The 22,717-nt window shown below is 39.0% G+C and overlaps 1 protein-coding gene across 3 annotated transcripts in view; it reads right to left on the reverse strand.

The window, feature by feature from the left end:
• The window catches only part of adcy7 (adenylate cyclase 7), a 105,133-nt gene that overhangs the window by 38,770 nt on the left and 43,646 nt on the right, over positions 1-22,717 (reverse strand). For 2 of the 3 annotated variants that reach the window (XM_088333930.1, XM_088333928.1), the window contains exons 2-6: positions 21,269-21,354; positions 11,160-11,646; positions 6,309-6,506; positions 4,458-4,622; positions 3,030-3,179 (exon numbers count right to left, since the gene is read on the reverse strand). In XM_088333930.1, the coding sequence (XP_088190056.1) occupies positions 3,030-3,179; positions 4,458-4,622; positions 6,309-6,506; positions 11,160-11,324 (678 nt within the window). In that variant the 5' untranslated portion in view covers positions 11,325-11,646; positions 21,269-21,354. The remainder of the gene's footprint in view (positions 1-3,029; positions 3,180-4,457; positions 4,623-6,308; positions 6,507-11,159; positions 11,647-21,268; positions 21,355-22,717) is intronic. The other variant, XM_088333929.1, reaches the window with a different exon arrangement.

Consider the following 22,717-nt stretch of genomic DNA (forward strand, 5'->3'; position numbering starts at 1 on the left):
GTTTTGGGAATTTAGGAGGAAACAGGAGTGCTCGTAGGAAACCCACGCAGCCATCGGAAGAATATGCAAACTCCGCACAGGGAGGCCGGTAGCTGGACTTCAACTAGGGATGACGCGCTAAGAACTCTGAATCAAGTGATGGTAATTATATTTTGTCCATCAAAACTGAAATGATTCCAAATAGTCTGTCAGCCTCCTTTAATCGCTTCTCCCTGGTTGCTCCGCCTGCAGATGTGTGCTTTCATATTTCAGCGTTTAACCAATCACATTTCTACAATTAGTTGTTACCAGGGCACAGGAATCCACCCAAAGGGCTTCACAAAAAATCCTTAAGGTTGTGTACCATAACATTAGTGTTCACCCAAACAGATTCCATTTTGGAGATTCAACGCCTGCTAGCGGGCATTAAAAAAAAGCCAGGGGTTTCACAAACTATGATTGGCTAGGGGACAGTGATCCGCCAAAGTGGTTGTTTCAAAAGCCGTTAAACACGAAGAGAACAAGTTGCACGAGGAAATCGATTGTTGTGTTGATTTAATAGCCAAAGGTCGGACAACTACGAAATGAGCGAGCCTTCGACCAGCGGGAAAAGTTTTGTTTGCCACTTTCAGCCTAGAGGTAAGACCTTAAGGACAAGTAATGATTGACATTTTGGCTCTACAAAAGTTTCGGGCTAGGCCCAAAATGTCAATCCTTACGTTCCGGTTGGGCTGAGCTTTTCTCGCTGACTTTATTATCCATCCTCCATTGTCCTTTTTTGTCTTAATTTAAACACGCTTGTTTATCTTAAATTTTGGGACAAAAGGCAGGCTTCAATTGTCACATGTCCGCTCAGCGTCGGGCCATAATTGGCCCATAACACCACTCTTCAATAAGAGTCCTTACAATTAAAAAGGAAAATTTCCCCTTCAAGATATTATTCAGAGCCGGTTAGCTGCCAATGACACATCACTGATTCAGACTGAAGCTGAAGGCCTAGGTGCAAAATGCACCAGGTGCTCCGTGGATTGTGATCGGTAAGAGGCAGTGTTGGGAGAGAAAGCAAGGGTGGGTCCACAGTTCTAGCCAACTGTTGCCGCTACGTAACAAGCAACCCATGCTAACCTTTATCTCACGACGCCAGATCTATTAGCCATGAAACAAATGACCTGGAGCTATACAACTAGTGGGAAACTACTATGTTTGAATTTTGCATTTTACTCATCCCAGAGACCAGGCTCAAGTCAAGGATACTTGATGCTAGTTGGCCGCTCTGTACACCGCTTTCTTACACTGAAAGGAGAAGGTCACTAATTTCATTGAACTATTACAATGCAAACCGTTATCTGCAATTCTGTGTTGTGTGGTCTTTATTTGTAGATCTATAGTTGTTATTTTTAGAGGTTACTGGTAAGTCATAAATAAACACATGTTTCTACTTTGTGGGTTTTTTAGCAGGACATTTTTGGAAAAACAAGGGATTACTGTATATTCATATATATAAGGTGCGGAAATTCACTAAATACGGGTGGTTACAAAATGGATTAACAGAAAAAAATTGAGAAAATGCTGTATACAGTTTCTCACCGATGTCCGCAAACTTAGCGCTTAAAGCCAAAGTGTGTAATATTTGATCACTAGATGGTACTGTGTTATAGGTGCAAGCGACGGCCAGTGCTACAGTGCGGCAGCTTGGAACCAGATACACATTAAGGTGACCTAAGCAGGGATTCCAAAAAGTAAAAAAGAATAAAATTTCTCAACCTACGATTTTTTTCCTTTTACTCACTGAAGGTTTTTTGAACCACTTGGAGGCACTAAATATTACACAGTGTCCCTTTAAAATCCCACGCATCCAATCGTCAATGCCAAAATAGCAACATATTTCAAAAGACGTCTCCAGCGGACGCAGAACATTTTAATTGGCACGGACTCGACTCGTCACAACGATAAACATCCTGGAGCAAGGGTCAACTGGGGGGCGGCCTAGGGCCGAGTTTCCTGGAGATCAAAGTAAATCAAGAGGATGAAGAGGATCACAGTGACAATTCTCCTTGTTTGCGCTGTACATCTTTCGTGTTTGCTTTCTATGTTTGCTCAGACAGAGATGAACGCAAAGCCTTCAAAACCATAAAAAGGAGAAATTTCGTGCTTTGATTATTTTCAACAACGTGATACAAAATAAGATACAGTATGAAATAAGAAATTATTAGAGTCGTCCCTTGCTATTACTCGGTTCACCTTTCACGGTCTTCATGAAATTTACCTTGCCCATTGGATTCAGCATTTTGCTTGGTCTAACAGTGATAAAGAGCAATTATTTACCAAAATATATAAGAATAAGGGCAGCACGGCGGCTGAGTGGTTAGAGCGTCTGCGGGATAGTTCTGAGGTCATGGTATCAAACCTTCCTGTGAGAAGTTTGCATGTTCTCCCTGTGCTTGCGTGGGTTTCCTCCGGGCACTCTGGTTTCATACCACATTCCAAAAACATGCATGTCAGGCTTATTTGCCAGTCCTAATTGTCCCTAGGTGGGAATGTGCGAGCGATTTGTTAGTCTCCGTGTGCCCTGCAACTGACTGGCAACCAGCTCAGGGTGTCCCCTGCCCACTGCCTGAAGGTGGCTGGGATGGGCTCCAGCACCCCCGCGACCCTACTGAGGATAAGCAGTGCAGATAATGGATGGATGGATGTATAATAGAATAAAAAAATAAGAGTTAAAGTTTTTATTGCTTTCATTATGCTCTGTTAAAATGTTTTTTTTTGTTTTGTTTACAAAAAAAAGTTTATGGATTTCACTTATCACGGGTCATTTTTGCAACCCAACACCTGTGAAAAAAGAGGGATTACTGTATCATATACAGTGTATATGATAGGATAATAAATGAGATATTACATAAGATTTTTATATATGGATAATATATATGAAATGAGCTGTATTACAGAGTTCTTGAAAATTGCGCCAAAGGAGGCGTGTTTGACATCATAAAATGCTTCTTTAACAGGTATCATCGTCAATGGTAGCGAACGAATTTCGGGAGCAAACGAACCTGTTGTCTCTTCTCGATCTCCAGCTTCATACGCATGCTGAGGCATCTGAGCGTGTCCTGAAAGGTCTGCCTGAGGGTTTTCTCCATGAGGACCTTATGGAACGCTCCCACCACGATGCCGCAAAGGAACACCACGGCGTTTGAAAGCAGCTATCCGAAACGGAACAGAATTACGGTGTGAACCCAACTATTGAAAAATTAACGTCTTAGTGGCGCTTTGGTTTTTGTTACTTTTTCAACATCAAATGTGATAACAGGAACAATACAACAGTGGTATGCATATAATCTGAAAAATAATTTACAGTACAAACCGGAATAGGGCAACCTTACGACTCCTGCTTTTTCAATCAGATGTTTTCTGGTTACCGGTGTTGGAAAAATTGCCATTTTAAATAACGGCGTTCTTTTTTTCAGTAACGGCAATCCAACTACAGACGCTCTTCTACTTGCAAAAATTCGACTTACGATAAACGGTAGATACGCGCAATATTTTCGGTACGTCGAAAAATATTCGGACATTGCTGTAAGTTAGTTAGTTAGTTAGTAAGTGCTCCTTTCCGCCGCTACCGGCGTGTGGCTCACCCAGCATCCACCCCGAAGAAAAAAAATCCACTTCCTCTTCCTTGTTCGTGTGTAAACGTTCTATACAGTCTATGTCTATACTATCTCCAGCGCGCTAAGAACTGTTTAATATCTCGTACACCCATTCAATAAGGTTGGTGTGAAATGTAAAGAAGAGGCGAGCCATTTCTTTTGAAACAATGGTGGAATAAGAAAACTTAATGCGGTTGAGAAAATTGATGGATCGCTTTTTCTCTGCCACTTTGTACCACGGAGGAGGAAGCCACCTAACCCCTAAAGCCCATCATCCAAAAGTTAAATTTAACTATCTATATCGAGCATATTGATTTATGAAATGTTTATTTTTATGTACAAACCAATACAGGTTACCTATACAAGCCTGAATTATGTTTTTTCTTTATTTGTAAAATTATTTTTGCAATTCTCCATCAAGGTTCGTACACTTTTTTCCTGGACAAATTCAAGCACCTTTTAGGACTAATGTTTCCACTTTTACAGTATAAAATAAATCTAGTTTGAATCATGTACTCTGCAGATCCACAAATATATCTGCGATTTTCATATATGTTTTTTTTTAACCTTGGATCGGGCATTTATCAAGACATCAAATTTAGTTCTTGAGTAAATCGCAAATATATGCGTGAAAAATCAGAATCCCAAGAAACATGGCAAAAATTCCAAGCATTTACAAGCACCTCACCCAAAATTCAAGAGATTTTCAAACATTCAAAATGCAACATTAAAATTCAAGCCTTTTCAAAGATTTCAAGCACCCATGTAACCCTGTAACTATTTAATTTCAGTGACGTGCCTAAAACTAAGATGATGTATGTGGTCATGGTTCACCTGGTTAGCAAGGTAGGGCGTTTTGACATCGCTGTACACGGTCAGGCGCAGCGTGAGCGCCACCATGTGGGATAGAGATGAGATAACACTCAGGCCCACAGCATACCACCATGGGAACGGCAGCATGGTGTACACGGTAAAGATGATGAACAGAAAGAAGGGAACCTAAAATAAAAAAATCAGGGTATCAATGATGAAAAATACTTCGTTATTTGCAGACATTTCCAATACATTGGGTTTAGGGAATGGGAATTGGGGGAGGTAATGGAGAGGGACATCATGCTCGTCTCTGCAGGTTTTTCAAAATGTCTATTTGTACGTGTAGCTTGAAGATGGTAAAGAAGGTAGGGTCCAAACACCAACCCAAACCCCAAGAAAGATGAAGAAAAATGTATCTAAGTGCGTCTAAGCTATACACGTACTTGCACGCTCATCATGAATGAGCTGACAAAGGCTGCAATGATTACTAAAGTCAGCAGATGGCAACAGAGAGTACATAAAATCTCAAAATCATATTTATTCGTGTTTGTTAAAATATTACTTATAGATTTATTCGATGAATTTGTTTTACTTATTCCAATATCCATTTATGTACTTATTGAAATACATTTATTTTATTTATTTATTTATTTATCCAAGTTTGTTCGTGCATTTATTTTTTATCGTGTGTTCCGCACTAAAATGGCACCCGTTTATAAGGCACAACCCTAAAAAAAATAAAAATAATTAAAAAAAAATCTTTTGTGATATTTATTTCATACATAAAGCGCACCAGACTATAAGGTGCATGGACGTGCTGTGCAAAGCGTGTATGATGGTAGAGCTTGTGTGAGTGGGGAGTGAAGTGAGCCAGTGATTTGCGGTAAGAGTGGATTTCAGGCAGGGGTGTGTCATGTCACCTTGGCAGTTCAATTATTATAGGGATGGAGTGGTGCGTCGGCAGGGAGAGCAGGTAGTGTGTAAGGGTGGGTTGCATGTAAGTCAGCTGTTTGCAGATGACACTGCTTTGGTGGTTGCAGGACTGATTGCTTTAGTACTCGAGTTTGATAGTGTGAAAGAGAAGGAAACTTAAAGTGAATGCAGACAAGAGTAAGGCAGGGTGTTCAGGATGTGGTGAAGTAGGCCGATTAGAGATTTTGTTAAGTGATGTAAAGTTGCAGGAGGAAGATGGTTTTAAGTATTTGGATTTGTATGAGGTAGCAGGTGGTGGTTTGGAGGAGGATGTGAAGAAGAGGGTGAGTGAAGAGTGCAATGCAATTGGTATGTGTAACGGATCGTATAAATTAAGAGATCTGCCTCACTCATTTTATGAAGGTGTGGTGCTAACAACAGTGTTCAAAGGCATGGGGTTTAAGAGTACCGGTAAAAGAGGTTAGATGTCTTTGAAATAAGATGTTTGCGTATAGTATGTGTGGAGAGACACGACTGGAGGGCTCTCTTCTGTTTGGCTGGAAGAATTCAGCAGCAACCCAGGTAGAGAACGCTATAAGTGTGCCTGTCAGTCTCTCACTTAGTTGTGTCCCCAGTATTCTAGTGGATAGGATGCTGTGCTCTCCTCGCTGCAATCCACAATTGGTTACAGTTGCATTCATTGTTATGCAATTGTGACCTTGACAGTCTGATGGTTAGAATCGGGGCTCGATTGATCCCATTTGCCACCTGTTATTCAAGCTTTAAAATGTATCGACTATTCAATAAATAGTATGGAAACGTTTTTCTAATTTTCTCCGCACATAAGGCGCACCAAATTATAAGACCCACATTCAAATTTCTGTCCAACTTGGGGGTTTTGGGTGAGTCTTTTAGTCCGGAACATAGGGTATTGTATTTTTGCGCCATTTAAGGGTTCACCTGGTCCCACGGTAGGACGACGGGCCCGCTGAAGATGAAGGTGAAGCCCATGGCCACATGCGCTGCCCACACCAGGAGTCCGAGTGGGCGGCGCCAACGCTGGGACAGCATTTCCGTGCACACCAGCACGAAGACGCCCAAGAAGACGCACAGACCACCGCTCACCACGCTTACAAAGGCACTGTGCTCCTGAGCGCTCTGAAAAATAACGCAAAATATAAGGACAAAGAGTGGCAGACAATCTTACATAAGAGCACTCAACCGTCAGAACAGCTTCAAAATCAATAATGGAGTGCGGCTAGTCTCTTAATGGCTTTGAGGAGGTAAAGATCTATTCAAATGCCGAAGAGAAAATATCACATGATAAACACAACGAGCAACTAATACATCTATATTCCCTACGGACAACACTTGAAACCAAATGCAGATTGGCAAAGTACCTGTCAATCAGGTTTTTACAGTGCCTGTTCTTACTGGGGTGAAACCATACAGTGGCTGGCGAAAGTATTTCCAGCCCTACCCATCACACCAAAAAGTTTTTGTCATATTGCCACATTTCAGGCTTCAAACTTAAAGCCGAAAAACTGAAAATATTTTCAAAGAATAAACAACATGTGAGAAACCAACGTGAAGTGTGACCAAATTATTACAACAATTTATATATAATTTACAACAAAACAACTGAAAAGTAAGGGTTGTAAAAATATTGGCCCCCGGTTCTCTCAGATTAGCCAACTGAATGCAGAAGTTCCCTAATGACTTTTGAATGATCCAATGTCAACCTAAATTACTAACAATGACAAACAAACGAACATCAACTCTCAGTTTAAAACACACCTACTCCGTGATGGGCTCAGATATCTGTGAAAGCAGACACAGGAGTACATAAGGCATTATGAAGGCCAAAAAACACACTGAGCAGGTCTAGGAAGTTGTGTAAAAGTTCAAAGCAGGAATGGAATACAAGATTTTGCAACATTTAAAAATTTCTCGGAGCACTGTTCGAACAATAATATGAAAACGAAGAAAACGTAAAACCACTGCAAACCTACTAAAACGGGGCCGTCCATCTAAACTTTTGGCCCAAACAAGGAAAAAAAAAAGATCAAAGAGTCAACCAAAAGGCCTATGATCACATTGGATGACCTACAGGCATACACAGCTGAGGTGGGACAATCTGTGCATAAGACAACTATTACATGTACTCTTCATAAATATGCCTTTATGGAAGAGTTGCTAAAAGAGTCTTGAAAGAACACCATAAAAAGTCAGTTTGGCGTTTGCAAAAAGCCACGTGGGAGAAACAAATAACATGTAGAACAAGCTGCTCTGGTCAGATGAGACCAAAATTGAACGTAGAGTAAAGCGTTACATTGGGCGTAAGAGTAACACTGCACATCGCCCTGAAAAAAAACATCCCTAGTGTCATACATGGTGGCGGCAGTATCATGCACTGGGGTTGCTTTTATTCAGCAAGGACTGGGAAGATCATTAGAGTAGTTCATGGGAAAATGAATGGAACAAGTACAGGGCGATTCTGGCAGAAAAATCTGTCAGAATCCGCAAGAGACCCAAGAACGAGGCACAGGTTCAACTTTCAAGAACAGGACCCTAAACATGAGGTAAAATATACAACGGAATGATTTAAAACCAAACAAGTGTGAGAATGGCCAAGCTCAAGTCTAGAGTATCCTGACCAGCTGTATCTCTGTGTGGTGTGGAGGCTGCAGCGCTACCGACTGGGGTAGTGTGAGGAGGGTAACGAGGACAGCAGAGAAAATAATCGGGACTACACTTCCCTCCATTCAGGACATTGGCCAGAAGCACTGCCTATCCCATGCTAAAAACATTACCGGGGACCCCTCTCACCCCCATCATGGACTGTTCACTCTGCTAGCCTCTGGGAAGAGGTACTGCAGTGTGCGGTGCAGGACCACCAGGCTCCGCAATAGTCTAGTCCCCCTGGCCATTAGACTGTTAAATGGTCAATCTAACATATAGTTAACTTAAATCTAAACGGCTGCTAATCTGACTTTTGCACTACTGGCAGTTTTTTTTATAGCTTGCCACTCCTTGCACATTGCTCTCTGCACTATTGTAATTACAGCGTTATTGTTACAGTGTTAATGTTACTGTGTACCTGACTTGTTAATCTGACTGCCCATTTTGCGCATCTGGTTAGCTACTCTTCTTGCACTATCGGCACTATGGTAAAATACTATACGTAGCCAAAATACAATACAACATTATTTATATCTGTACATTCAAGGAAACTGTGGGGGTCAGATGCATCGACATTTCGTTCTGTATACACGTGTACTAGAATGACAATAAAGTAGATCTGAATCTGAATCTGAATCTAGATCTCAAACCTATCAAGTATTTGTGGAAAGCTCTAAAACACGCTGTGCACAAACAATCACCATCAAACCTTAAGGGACTTGAGCTGTTTTGATTTTTATGACTATTTCAGGGTACCATGTATACATTAAAATAACATTGCATCCCTGAGCCTGTTGAAATCTTGTACTGAGCCTAAGGAAAGCGCAAGGTTAAAACAAGACGGCTCCAAGTTTGCTTTAAAAGATCTCTGCTTGGGAAGGGCATCGGCGAATGGTACTTGGAGCTTTCCGGTTGCCATGGCAACCTTTTCAAAAATAATCCCCCGCCCCTCACATCATTCACTGCTTTTAAGTCTTTGCTGTGAGACTTGAAAACGCAGGCAGAAAAACAATCTCAAAAGATGGATTGAAATAGAAAAAAAATATTCATGGTAAAAAGCATGACTGATGATTTCCTAACAAAAAAATAAATATGTCAATTTCAAACAAAAACTAAGCAATCTAATTGAAATTAAATTAAAAACAAGTGATATGACAACAGTCTGGAGTTTTAACATGTTGAGTAACTTCACCGTGTAATCAATTAAATTATTCCGTAAGTGATGACATTTCTCCATACATCTGTGTGTCAAAACTTTGGCCTGTGAGCCATTTGTGGCTCACTTTTAAGAGGCCTGCTCAAACACTTGAAATGTTATGCAAAAGACATCCTAAAAATGAATGAAAAAATGACAGAGACCCTGATTTGGTTTCAAACAGTGATAAAAAATGAATATTGTTCAGCTCAATATGGGACTTTAGGGCACAACAAAACCTTGCAAAGTCGAACTGACTTCCTAATACAGTAAATGTAGCTGTTAAGGTAGCTTTTTGAAACTATATTGTATTAACCTTATACTAAAATGGCATTAATTATTTTTTTCGATCTTTGTAGGAAGACTGTCTCAGGGTTTTATATAATTAAAACCTTTGGTATTTGACTTATTAATATTTAAAATTCCATAATCAAACTTCTGGCACGCTATAATGGCCTTAACTATTTACATACATATACGCAATAATAGCCGTACTGACATACTGTAAGGCCATTTTCACATAAAATATAATTTTGAAATCCGGTCATCCAGTATTCTTTTTGTTCACGTATCCTAAAAATTAATCAGCAAGTCTGGAAACAGACGGCCCACCAGAAAAAAGTTTGAATTCATTATTCGCTAATTAGGGATTGTTTCGACAAACTCATGCAGTATCAACAAGGATTAATTCGTTATTTAATAAAAAATAAGGCCGGTTAAGTGCAACTATTGTTTTCAAAATGTACGTTTTTAGCCTTTTTCTAGAAAATGCATTTTCTGTAAAGCCATTTTCGCATGAGGTTGATTTAAGAATACTTAGAATTTGTAATACAATATTTGCAAAATTGCAATGGCTTTTTTCAATAATTATGTTGTGCTTTATAAATCATAATACAAAAAAACCCCATTAAAAAATATCAATGCGCTCCTTGCATCTTGTATTATTTCTGTATGTGGCCTTCAGGTGTTGAGACTACATTTATCCAATCTGATATTATGATAACTCAACAGTGTTGCGTGACACCATTTTAAATGCCTATGCATCATTTCTTAGCATTCAGTTACCGAAATCCCTGTTGGATGAGATATATTTTGCATGATCCTTGTTCCTTGGCTTAGTAAGAGTCCTCCCACCCACCACCAGATGCTTGGCCTCATCTGCTTATTTGTTGTGTGCTGTCTTGTCCATCTGGAGTACAGTGAAACCCCACACATTTGTTACTGAGATTGATTCTGAATCGCTCGTGTTCACGTTTCTCTGTCATACACTGCGTTTACAGCCAGGCAATATTCAGATTGGGAACTTATTATTGCCAGACTTTTGATTTTATTGGCCTGGAGAGGGATGGGCACCACCGCTGTACTTACCCAATACACACCACAGGAAATGGTGCCCCTACAAACCTAATGGATAAGAGATCCACCCAACCACCTACCCAAAGCCATGGAAACCCGCACAATAATCCAATTGAATCTAACTTCATTCAACTTCAATTCTGTGTTCTGCGTTTTCATCTGTAGATCTATAGTTGTTATTTTGGCATAGTCGTAAAAAATATGCTACTGATTCATGATAAATAAATAAATGTTTCTACTTCGCGGATTTTGACTATAGCGGAACTTTTTGGAAAAAAAACAAAACAAAGGGATTCCTGTACTCGCAAAGGCCATCTATTATTCCTTTGTCTAACGGCATGTAATTGATTCAGTCAGACTGCTCGAGAAATCAAATGTTCCATTTCCAATTGAATTATTGCCTGCAAATAAACATAGTCATAGATAGGGTCAGCATGCATTCCTAAATTCAACACAGTATTACAACTCAACAAGTTACAACTTCGGCCAACTCTTGGCGATATTAAGCAAAACAATTCCCTCATATTAATGTTTCACTGGATATATTATAATAGGTATGTGTGTCAACAGATACTCACCAGTCCAAGAGCAAAGAATAGGACCAGGAGTATGCCGCAGGATAGCATGGAAAGGCCCAGCAGGAGCACCAGTGGTTGGTACTGACTGATGCATGAGAACTTGCGGTAGAGCGCTTCGTTCTTCAGCTCTTGGTCGTTCAGCAAGTATTTTCCTTTGGTCGGCATGGTCCAAAACACAAAAAAAGAAAAAAAAACTGTGGTCCTTCCTAGCTCATGGTACTCAAGTGAAGTTTGTCCCTGGCATCTCGAATGTTCAGCTGTGTTCTACACTGGCAGGCCGCCTTCGTGCACTACAAGCTACAGCCTTCTGAAGCAAAAAGAAGGGTCAAAGACACACTGAGGGAGGGCGACCGGAGGAAAGGGAGGAGAGGAAAAAACAGAAGCAGATGAGGGCATCAAAGAGGTCATCAACGCCTGGGTTGGGCTAGCATCGTAGCCATGAGGTCGTACACGTTTTGTACTGTTGATGTTGACACATCCATTGGACCTGGATAAAGGAAACAGGTAAAATAAGTATACTAGTAAGATTTTGTATGTACTTTTGAATAGAAGTTTTAATTTTGAAAAACTTCGGAGTGATTTTGATTCCAAATACCAGCAATCAAAGCAGAGTTGATCTTGAACATAAGGGGGTATTCGAGCAATACCAATTCGATACTTTTTACTTTGAAATGTCATGATTATTGAAAACTCCTCCTTGAACGTGTTGGGCTTGGGCTTAAGATCTTACCTCTTGGCTGAATTTCTTATAATCATGATAAAAACAGCTCAAAAGATTATTTTTATGAAAATAACTACAATGCAAACTTTAAGGGAACGGTGTGTATTATTTAACCACTAAATGTCACTGTATTGTGTAGAGCAGCCTAAAACAAGTGCTAAAAAGCACAATGAAAAATACAAACTATAGACTTGAATTAACCCAAATGCACTATTTTACATTTCATTTTTGCCCGGCCTTTGGGTTTTATGGGTGTGGCTCATGTTATGTCAAATGAATGCTAATTTCTCGACATACAAGTATTCTGAAAAATGCACGACTGTATAATAGTTTGTGTATTTTTGCTTATTATTCAAATCAATAGTTTTTTTTTACCACTAGGAGGCGCTAAATAATACATACTCTAGGCAAACAGTAGTAGACATCATTTGTACATTAGGATTGTTTATCACAGATTTAACAAAGAAACTAATTTGTTAACGACATTTTAAAAAGTAGGGTAACCGTTTTGATATTTTTGTGGCTAAAAAAAGTGGCCAAACATAAAATATGATGTATTGATCTTTCATCGTTTTTGTCTTTTATACCACTAGGAGAGACTTCCCCTTTACCAGTATACAAAAAAACTATTTCTACTAGAATAGAGTTTATTGTCATTGTAACTTTTCAGATGCACGACAAAATTAAAACGGAACAAAGAACAATGGGAATCAAATCAAGTGATGACAGTCGAACCCAAAAAAGGCGCAATGTAAAAAAAAATACAAATATAACAATGCTAACATGACAACAAATTGTGTAAACAATATAATTCTGCACAGAAAAGTTGCACCCTGAGGAAACTGTTGGAGGAGCGAAGAATGGAATCGAGGAGAAGAGTGCCAATCCGATCAAAGTACTTGCTTAGTATTGATAATTTCGATATTCGGATAGATCCGCCTACCTCTAGTTGATATAACTCGTCTAAGCTAGCTTAGAATAGTGTTTGGAAGGATTCTGATGCCACAATATGTTATTGATATATATGTTACAGGTCACATAGCACTAACAAGTTGTGATACAGTGAAATGAAATGAACTGAAATAATCTGAAATGAAATGATCTGCATTCATATAGCGCTTTTCAAGTCAATGACTTCCCAAAGCGCTCTACATTGTGCTTCACATTTCCCAATAACGGCCGTGATCTGTGCAGCCATGTAAGGCGCTAACCCTGCTTATTGGGGGTATTGGGGCTTCAGTGTCTTACCAAAGGACACTTCGACATGTAACACGGACAAGCCGGGATTCGAACTGGGATCCCTTAATCCTAAAACGATCGCTCTACCTCCTGAGCTACTGCTGTGGGGGATTATTGAACTGGAAGGAATAAGTAACGTTAACCAGGTTTCTTGACTTATTCTTTTTTTTGACTAAAAAAATGAAATAATTTCAATAATAATTAAGAATAAACAATCTGTATTAACAGGAATGTAAAATAATGACAAAATAGTAGAGTGGTCTTGTACACTTGGCTAAATTGTAATTACATCAAAAAAATGCAATGACATTAGCAGAAACGTTGTGAAAAAAATAAGAATATATGAATATAAATCATCCAAAACATAGTCAAGATATATATATATATATATATATATATATATATATATATATATATATATATATATGTATTTTTTTCATAGGATTGTGTGCTTGTTTAGGGTGACGATGGCTCTAAATAAGAAACTTGTTTGTGAGCCTTTTAGGGACCTGGAGCATCTGCTAGAGAGCGGCAAGAAGTCCTTAATAATGATGTTGGCTTTTCTGCGGTATCACGAGCCGGAATAGTCTCCAGAATTCGCAATGAACAGCCGATGATTTTCTGGGCCGTGTTGATAACTCTCCATGCGTTAGTTTGATTCATTTGGAAGTGAATTACATACATGTTAAATGACACGTCTTGGTCTGAACATAGGAATGGCATCCGCAAATATAATGGGCGATGCCGCCTAACGATTGCCCTTTAATGGGAGCATTATTCCAACAATAGACTGTGGCGGAATGCAATGACGTTCTATAGGAGAAGCACGCCATCATGCACAACGTCAAGTTAGCTTCAACTGACCTGACAAAAACAAAAAGCTCTTAACAATGATGGGGTGTACATAAATTGTGGCTTTTAACATTGTATAAGAACAGAAGATTCCCATCAGCAAGTGTGTCATGACATTAATCAATGAATGACTAACTTTCTACTTGATGCCAAAAAATGCCTCACCGGTGTGAAATTTCCCCCCAAATGTTACCAAATTAACTTTGTATCTAATTTATAATTATGTAATAGAACATACAACAAGAAACATTTGCACCTTGTATACCAAGTTGAAATTATTTACTTTGCCGAAATGACGCTTTATCTTTTGAACGCTTGTCCCCCGTTTTATCAGTTGAGAATTTGACAGTTCATTTCAGCGTAATAAGCGTAATTATAGTAGAAGTCAAGTCAAGTCATGTTTAGTTGTATAGCCCTCAATCACAAAGAGTCTCAAAGGGCTGCACAGACCACATATTATTGCAAACTGCAGACAATTATTACACCATACCTTGATCTAAAAGCTACATCAGGGCAAAGAAAAACTCAAAAACCTCAACATGAGGAAAATGACGAAACCTTGAAAAGGGACTGCACATGAGGTAACCACCTTCCAGGATGACCAGGCTGCAATGTATGTTGCAATAACAAATAATACATAGATATTGTCAACAAAAAATATAGGTTATTCATATGCTATAGAATAGTAGTGTGTTTTAAGGTTAGATTTAAACATTTACACTGAGGTTGCAGATCGAATCTCAGGGGGAAGAGCATTCCACAGCACCGGGGCCAGAATGGAGAACGCTCTCGAACCTGCAAATCTCTTCTTGGCTCTTGGGATCACTACTAGAGCAGCATTTTACACATAAGACTTTTCAATCCGTGTGATATTTGGAAAATTACGGTTTAGATTCGCCGCTCGTTTAAGTGTACAAAAATTGCCAAGAAAAAGTGGTGTCATTTCACCAAACTCAAGATTTCAACTTGCTCAAGATTGATATATATATATCAGGGATGTGATTTGACCAAAGTGAAATTATCTGAAAATTAGCGGGGGGGGGGGGGTGATTGCTAGCTGGGGGGGGGGGAAACCAGGTAGGACCAGGGCAGTAAAAAGTACAATAAGTATAGGCCCTACAGTAAAGTGTTGGTGTAATGTACACATGAAAATCTATTATTGTAATTGTTAAATATTTATGGCCATTTTTATTACGTTATAATATTTTCGAAAAAAATGGGAAAACTGTCAAATAAATTTGAAAAGTTTACCACCTACCTCAAAATTCACGACTCTATCAGCAACTGGTACAGGTTGTTGGGGTGGATCACGTCTCTTTATTACCGCTTCCGATTGTGATGTCAATAAGGGATGGAGGCCGTAAAGTTTTGGAGTTTTCGTTTGGGCACCGAAACTTCCAGCGATGGAATAATTTGTCGTTCTTGACTGGAGTTCTTTCACGTGTTTTTTGCTCTTTGCGTGACTTTCAAGAGCTTTGAAACCTCTCCCACCATAGTCGATGGTATCATGACACCAAATGCAAAGTGCTTTCCCGGCACGATCGATCTTCCGAATAAAGTCATTGAACAAATTCGTCACAGTCTTCTTTCCAACATTCGTAGATAATTCCTTCTCCAACCAGTCCCATCGAAACTTGTTTTTTACAATCTTATCAATTTCTTTAGCTCGCGGAGCATCTTTGCGTTCGATCACGGACATCTTTCTTTAAACACCCGGCAAAAACGTGTGAGAAATGAACAATGGCACACTCCTATAACAAGCGCGTTTATTGGTCAACACGAGACTTCAACCAATCGCAAGTACGTTTCATTTCAGTTACGGAAACACTCAAATGGCATGCTGTCGAGACGAAATCGTTTTTTTTTACCAATTAAAACACCGGAAATTTTAAAATTTTATTTTTGGAGATAAAAAAAGCGGAATTCCGCGAATTAGCGGAAAAATCACATCCCTGTATATATACACAAGGTATACACGCTGTAAATGCTCCATGCTATACTGTTCCATTCCCCCCAAAAATGGATACAAAGTCGTTTTAGTGAGGTTCGCGAGAGAGGCACATTTCATGCAGCGGGGAGAATTTTCGGCACAACACCGGTTTCATATCAGGGAATGGTGCAATTGAGAGATTTTGTAAATAAGGGCAATACAAAAACATGTGACATGACTAAAGCTTATAATAATATTGTCTACACTCTTGATGACTATAAACGTTAAGCAGTCATCGGCCATGAGGGCCTGCAAGGCAAACTCTACTGGCCTAAAAATGTCTGAAACATGTGATGTTAAATTGTATTTTCCAATACTTATTCAGTAACTCCAAATTTTTGCACGTCACGCTGGGTATTTGTATATTGTATTCTTTTTGCTTTATTATTGTATTGTTCTCAGCTCAGGGATGCTGCTGGAAATGTGAATTTCCCTTCAGGGATGAATAAAGTATCTATCTATCTATCATATTGTCTGTCAGTTTCCCTTCATTGCTTCTCCCTGGTTGCGCTGCCATATTTAGGCATCTAACTTACCACATTCCAGCCATTAGTTGTTGCTAGACTGGGAAATCTAACTGGAGGTCATTACAAAAAAAAAATCCTGAAAGCTTGGTCCAGTGATACAAGTCGTTAAGTAAGCTGTTGATTCAGCCAATCAAATTTCCAGTTAGGGTTTGGAAAAAAGCTAGCCGAAGTTGAGAAATGTCTCCCGAATCACAAAATGTGACTGGCTAGGGGGCGGTAGTCAACCAAAGCGATTGCTCCAACAGCCGTTAAACTTGAAGAAGAAGAAGCGCTGCGTAAGGAAATATTGTAGTGTTGATATTATAGCAAAAGGTAAGACAATTCTAAAGTAAGCAAGCCTTTATCAATCGGGTAAAATGTTTCCGCCAAGTAGTAAGATCTTAAGCCCAAGCCCGACAAGATCCCAATTTCGGGGCGGACTTATATTTGGTTACAAAGGACAGGCTTTGTGTGTCGCGTTATGTACAACACCCTCAGCATCATCCTCAGACCTCCCCCCCCTAGCGTTGAGTCTGTGTTGCTTGTTTCCTGAGGGGAAGGCTGCCGGATCCGGCGCCGCTGGAACAGGGCGCGCGGAGCGGACTGGGGTCAGCTGAAAGCAACCCCAACCCCACCCGAGTCCTCACCAATAAAAAAGGAAAATTGACTTCCGCGATCCGGTTCGTTCACGCACGACACACCAATAATTCAGTCTGGAGCTGAAGGTCCAATATTAAATTCCACAGCCCACCACTGCTTTTATCAGAACACCACAATGACTAAACCATGTCTACTCCAACAAGCTTTGACCCATTCAGAAACTAACCCAAGCCATAACCTTCCAACCAATTGCAAATGGCTGCAACAACTAATCTCTTCCAGCAAGTCAAGTCTTCTTTTCAGGTAAGCTCACCAGAGAGACAGGGTGGACTTTGGGCCACTGTCAACAGAAAGCTCATTTCCGCCAGCTGCTCTTATGTGTAAGACATGTTTGTCCTTGGCATAGCAACAGATGCTGCGCACCATAAAAAAAGGAAGGAGGATCGTGCATTGGAACAGACAAAAGGGGATACGTGAATGGACTTTATGTCTGCCGCGATAAAGCGTGGTGTCATCTTGGATTACCAAAACAAAGCAGACTATGATGATTAGAATGTCATGTGGACAATAGAAGACAAGTAGAATTCAAACACTAAAGGGGAAAAGATATTCTATAGGTTTCTGTCTGTTATGCGTTTGTACAGTATATAGCAACCTGAAGGTAACCTTTTAAAGAATGTACAGTGGTTTATTCAAGTATACCTTAATGCCTTATTTTAGAAACTTCACACAGGTATACAAAAATCTAGAGTTTACTGAAAAGTATAGGAAAAGGATTGGGAACCGATGGCTTGCAAGCCAGATAGATATGGCTTTTTTCATGAGTATAATATGGCTCATAGATTGTGCTAATTTCCTCTATGTAGTTCCAATTCTGAAATGTTCCAAACCAAGTTAGGTAGGTGCAAAGCCAATGTAGCGCTAGGAAATTAGAATGGTTAGGTGCATTATATAAAAGTGCAGTTTAAACTACAATTTACAGTCAAGGTGTCACATAGACAGACCTCATTTGGGCTGTATATCGCTGAGGAATTATCCAGAGTGTGGTGGCGCTGTGAGAGGTCACCCAGCATCCACCCCGAAGAAGAAATCCACTTCCTCTTCCTAGTTCGTGTGTAAACATTCTATGCTGTATCTCCAGCGCGCTAAGAACTTTGACGTTTTCATTGTTCAATATGTCGTGTTTCCATTAAAAATGGTTGGTGTAAAGTGTAAAGAAGAAGCGATCCGTTTCTTTTGAAACCAAAGTGGAATAAGAAAGCTTGATGTGGTCGAGAAAATGGTCGAAACAATTTTTTCAGACACTTTACACCACGGAGGAGGACCTCTTGAAGCCGATCTCCCAAAAGTAAGTTAAACCTCACTTTATTTATCTTTATAGAGCATATTATTTAATGGAATGTTTATTTTTTAGTACAAAACAATACAGGTTACTTATATAAACCTTAAACATACAAAATATAGCACCAAAGCTTACGAACTTACTGAACTTACGAACGATTGTCCGGAACCTCGTCCGTAGGTCGGGCAGCGTCTGTACAAAGTAGAGAATGAAAATACTGCAAATGTATTTAAATTGTTTATTTACGATATACTTTAAAATACATATTTTGGTTTACATTTTGAAAAAGTATTTATGTAGTATGTATTAATGTATGCTACCATTGTAGCGGTCAGAGTATACTTGAAATACTTAGTAACAGGGGTCACCTATGTTTTTTTAAGCAGAGAGATTCTGTTTTTGTGCGATGAGCTAACAGTTTAATATGCATTTCTAAAATAACTATTTTTTGTGAGTACGTTTTTTTTTTGTTTTTACCAGGTTTTAATTATCAGAAGTAGGATTAAATAGGGTCACTCAACCACTTAAACAGACGCATAGTTTAGTTATATAAATTAGAGGCTAATTCTAAAAATAATTTTGTGAGAAATTGACGCTGATCACGTCAATGATTTCTTATGCTAGAAAAAAAATCCCTAGAAAATTCACAATGACCCATTAATAAAAAACTATTCTCAGAGCTGGTCCATGGGCTACACTGAGTTATTTAGGGGGCTTTGTGGGCACCGCACTGGTTGATCTTAACGGCCTGAGTAACTCTGTGGAATTTTTGCAAATCGGGTGTAAAATTACACTACAAAATGAATGTTTGACATTTAAACTTTGGTTAACTCTACACATAGCCCTCTGTGTTTCTCCGGTTACGATTGTTAGGGTTAGTACATTTTTTTAGGGCTTTCAAAGTAAATTTTCCACTTCTCCAGTTTCATTAAAAGAAGAAATCTAGTGTGAATCTTGCATATCCACAAATGCATCTGCAATTTACATACATATTTTTAATCTTGCATGTGCTTTTATCAGGACATATATTTTTTAGAACTTCAGTAAATTGCAAATATATGTGTGGATCTGAACTAGACGTGTTTAAATATTTGTAAAACTGATCCCTCCCCAGATTTTCCTGCTGCAGGAGAGTCTTCCCATTACAATTTTCCATTGAGAACCGCTAAATTTGTGCGTAACCCATAGCAAATATCTATAATAGATATGTAATCTTTGCACTAATACACATTACATAGTGATTTGTTTAGATTTAGCATACAACTGTCCTCTTGAGTGCGACCCGTAGGGGGCGATGACGCTTTATATGACAATGCAATACAAAGTCATGCCAACTGCCATTAATCACGAGGTAAAAGGAAATGCAATAAAAAAAAAAAGAAAAGCCACCAGATAGCACTACCACCCTCATTTTTAAGCAGACTTGTTTTAGTCTCTTCATTTAATGTGTGGTCTATCGAATTATACTGCCCAGGAACATGGCAACTATTTCAAGCATTTGCAAGCACTTCACCCAAAACTCAAGCACTTTTTAAACATTGAAAACCAAAAATTAGACCCTAGAGTGTAAAAAAATAAAAACAAAAAGATTTACTGCTAAACCACTGTTACTGTTTTGGGATTGATACTTCACTTCTCCACTAATTTCCTTAAAGCACCGTCAACCACTCTCCAAGTCAGGGGTTCTCTAACTTTTTCAAGCTAAGGGCACAAAGTTTGATAGGCATTTTTAAATAACTTCTCATTACCATGTTGTTACTATGTTATTAATAGATTAATTATTGGAAGTAGTATTAAATCGACTCAGTTATTATTTTGGTTACGTTGCTGCTTTGGTTTGGCTTTGCCTTTTTTCTGGAATGCTTGCATAAGAAATATTTCAAATTGTTTAAATACTAAAGTTTGTAAAGTAGTAATAGCGTGAAACATTTTAGTGACTAAAATTTGTGTGCTGTGCTTATAGAAATTATAAGCCAACTTAAGGGGGTGTCAAGGCATCAATCAAAGATCATGCAATTTTTGAGCAAAAAGTATCAGTCACGGTCGAAACTACCATGTATTTACTTGAATCAGACCAATACCAGAACTCCCAGTATCATCCACCCCTACACCATCAAAATAGAACTGGCACACCGTCATAGCAGAAAAGCAGCAGTACTGATATTTACCACATCATCGATATGTATATAACATTTAATAATATGAAAAGCTTTTAAAACTGTTTACTTGCCGATACAATGCATTAAAAAGGTATAGCATTGGCATTAGAACAACACTAATTATTTTTTGTCTAATAGACGTACAAGCAGAGTCTCGTTTACCATGGTTTGTGGGTGTGACTTGTTTTCTCTGTCATTGCCTTTCATAACAAGTTATATTTAAATAGTTTACAAAGGCCCATATTAATCGTAGCGTCTTAATTTTGCTCCTAGTTGATGTGTTTGATTTAAAATTTAAAACATTTTCTTTCGCAGGGGAATGCTCCTGGACCACCCAAGACTCTCTACCCAACAAGGTCTAACTAAATTCTATGGGAAACTCCGCTAATACATGCTCACTTTCAACTGTGAACCAAAATAATCATATGCTTAGTCAGTTTCCCTAATTTTTTCTTTGGTTATGCTAATGAAAGCCACTTTATATATATATATATATATATATATATCTATATATATATATATAAATCCTTTGGAACATTTTAAAATGGAAAACAAAAAGCATAGTGTAGCACACCCAGTGATCCCAAAAATGTGAACAATATAAAAGGAAAAAGTAGTCGTGGTTGCTACCACAAATCTAACGTTACCATGGCCCCACTAGTCTAGAAGAAGAAAACAACAATGAGGCCCAATGACGTACTGACTGAGAAGAGCTGAATGGCCAGTCGGGTCTTTTCACAGCTCGGCAATGAAGGACCGTCTTCGTCCTCTTGGCAGTAACCAACCCTGAAAACAAAGACGAGGAACGTCAGCAAGCCATAGACGGCAGAAGGATAATGGAGAGAAAAAACAAAATTGGAAAAAGAGCTAGAGGATTAAAGGGAAGGAGTTGAAGAAATATACATTTTCTGCTTTGTGGTGAAACTTTTTTGTTATGCAAGAAGAGACTGGGGTGGCTTGGTAAAAAGTTATTCTTGTGTCTGCTTCACGATTTCAAGGTTGAAACTTTGAAAGGTTACTTATACAACTTGAGAAAGTGAGTTATGTGGAAGTATTTTGTTCAAAGTGCCACTTGTTCTCCATACAGTGGACTTTTTAAGAACAGTAGTCTTAATCAAATCACTCATAAGCTGTCAAAATCAAAACCACACTCCCTGGATTCTTCACTGAATTAAGTCTATAGGAAAAACTATGTGTTGTGCCATGCACAGTTTTCAGAGCACTAGGGGTAGAGATAGCTTAGAAAAGGCAGTAAAATTTATCACATTATCGAACTACTCAGTCACAGTACCAGAGAGGACTTAATTCAGTTGTGTGTTGCACATGTTACAATGAAAAAAAATGTCATAGTAACATGTGAAATGCACAACGAAATCAGTCTCTGGTAACATGACTAAAGGGAGTGTGACACCAGGTGTGGGTGCAGGGCCTTTGGCAGGCTTAGTGTTGAGCGTGAACTGGCCTCCCAGGAAGATACAATACTGATTTCCAGCTTGACCTGTAAACACAGTATGCCCATCAGAGCAACATTGGTGCGAATAACGCCGAGAAGGCTTACGGTGTGAATAACACCAAGTTGCCATTTTGGTTTTGCACTGAACAGACAACCCCAGAGAATACCCTTGACGGGGCTGGCAACCTCTGAACTGCAAAAACGCTAAAAGAGGGGCAGAGCGGGCGCTCACCTGAGCAGGTCTGGCTCTTGTGTGTCACTCTTGGTGCACTTCCAATCCCCACTTAGAATTTTTCACATGACAATGTGTGTTTGTAACAGGTTTTATGGACTAAATTGTTGTTAAAGATTGAGGAGTAGAAGGATGTAAATGGACTGCATTTATATAGCGCTTTTCAAGTCAATGAAGACCTCCCAAAGCGCTTTACAATGTGCTTCACACTTACCCATTCACACACCAATCGGGAGTCAGCCATGCAAGGCGCCTACCTGCTTATTGGGGGATGTTGAAATAGTAATTTCAGAAATTGTAAAGTACTAATATATCGGGATTCAAAATGTAGTCATTTTTTCAATGGATTGACAAAAGATTGTAATAATGATGTAAGATATGACCATTTGTTTATATGATTGATTGAAGAAGCTTCCAAAGTTATTTTGGGAACGGTTCTCAAAGAAGCCTTTGGTCATCACTTT

The sequence above is a fragment of the Urocampus carinirostris genome, chromosome 4, assembly GCF_059441175.1.
Source record: "Urocampus carinirostris isolate Australia breed hairy pipefish chromosome 4, RoL_Ucar_1.0, whole genome shotgun sequence".
NCBI classification, from domain to species: Eukaryota; Metazoa; Chordata; class Actinopteri; order Syngnathiformes; family Syngnathidae; genus Urocampus; species Urocampus carinirostris.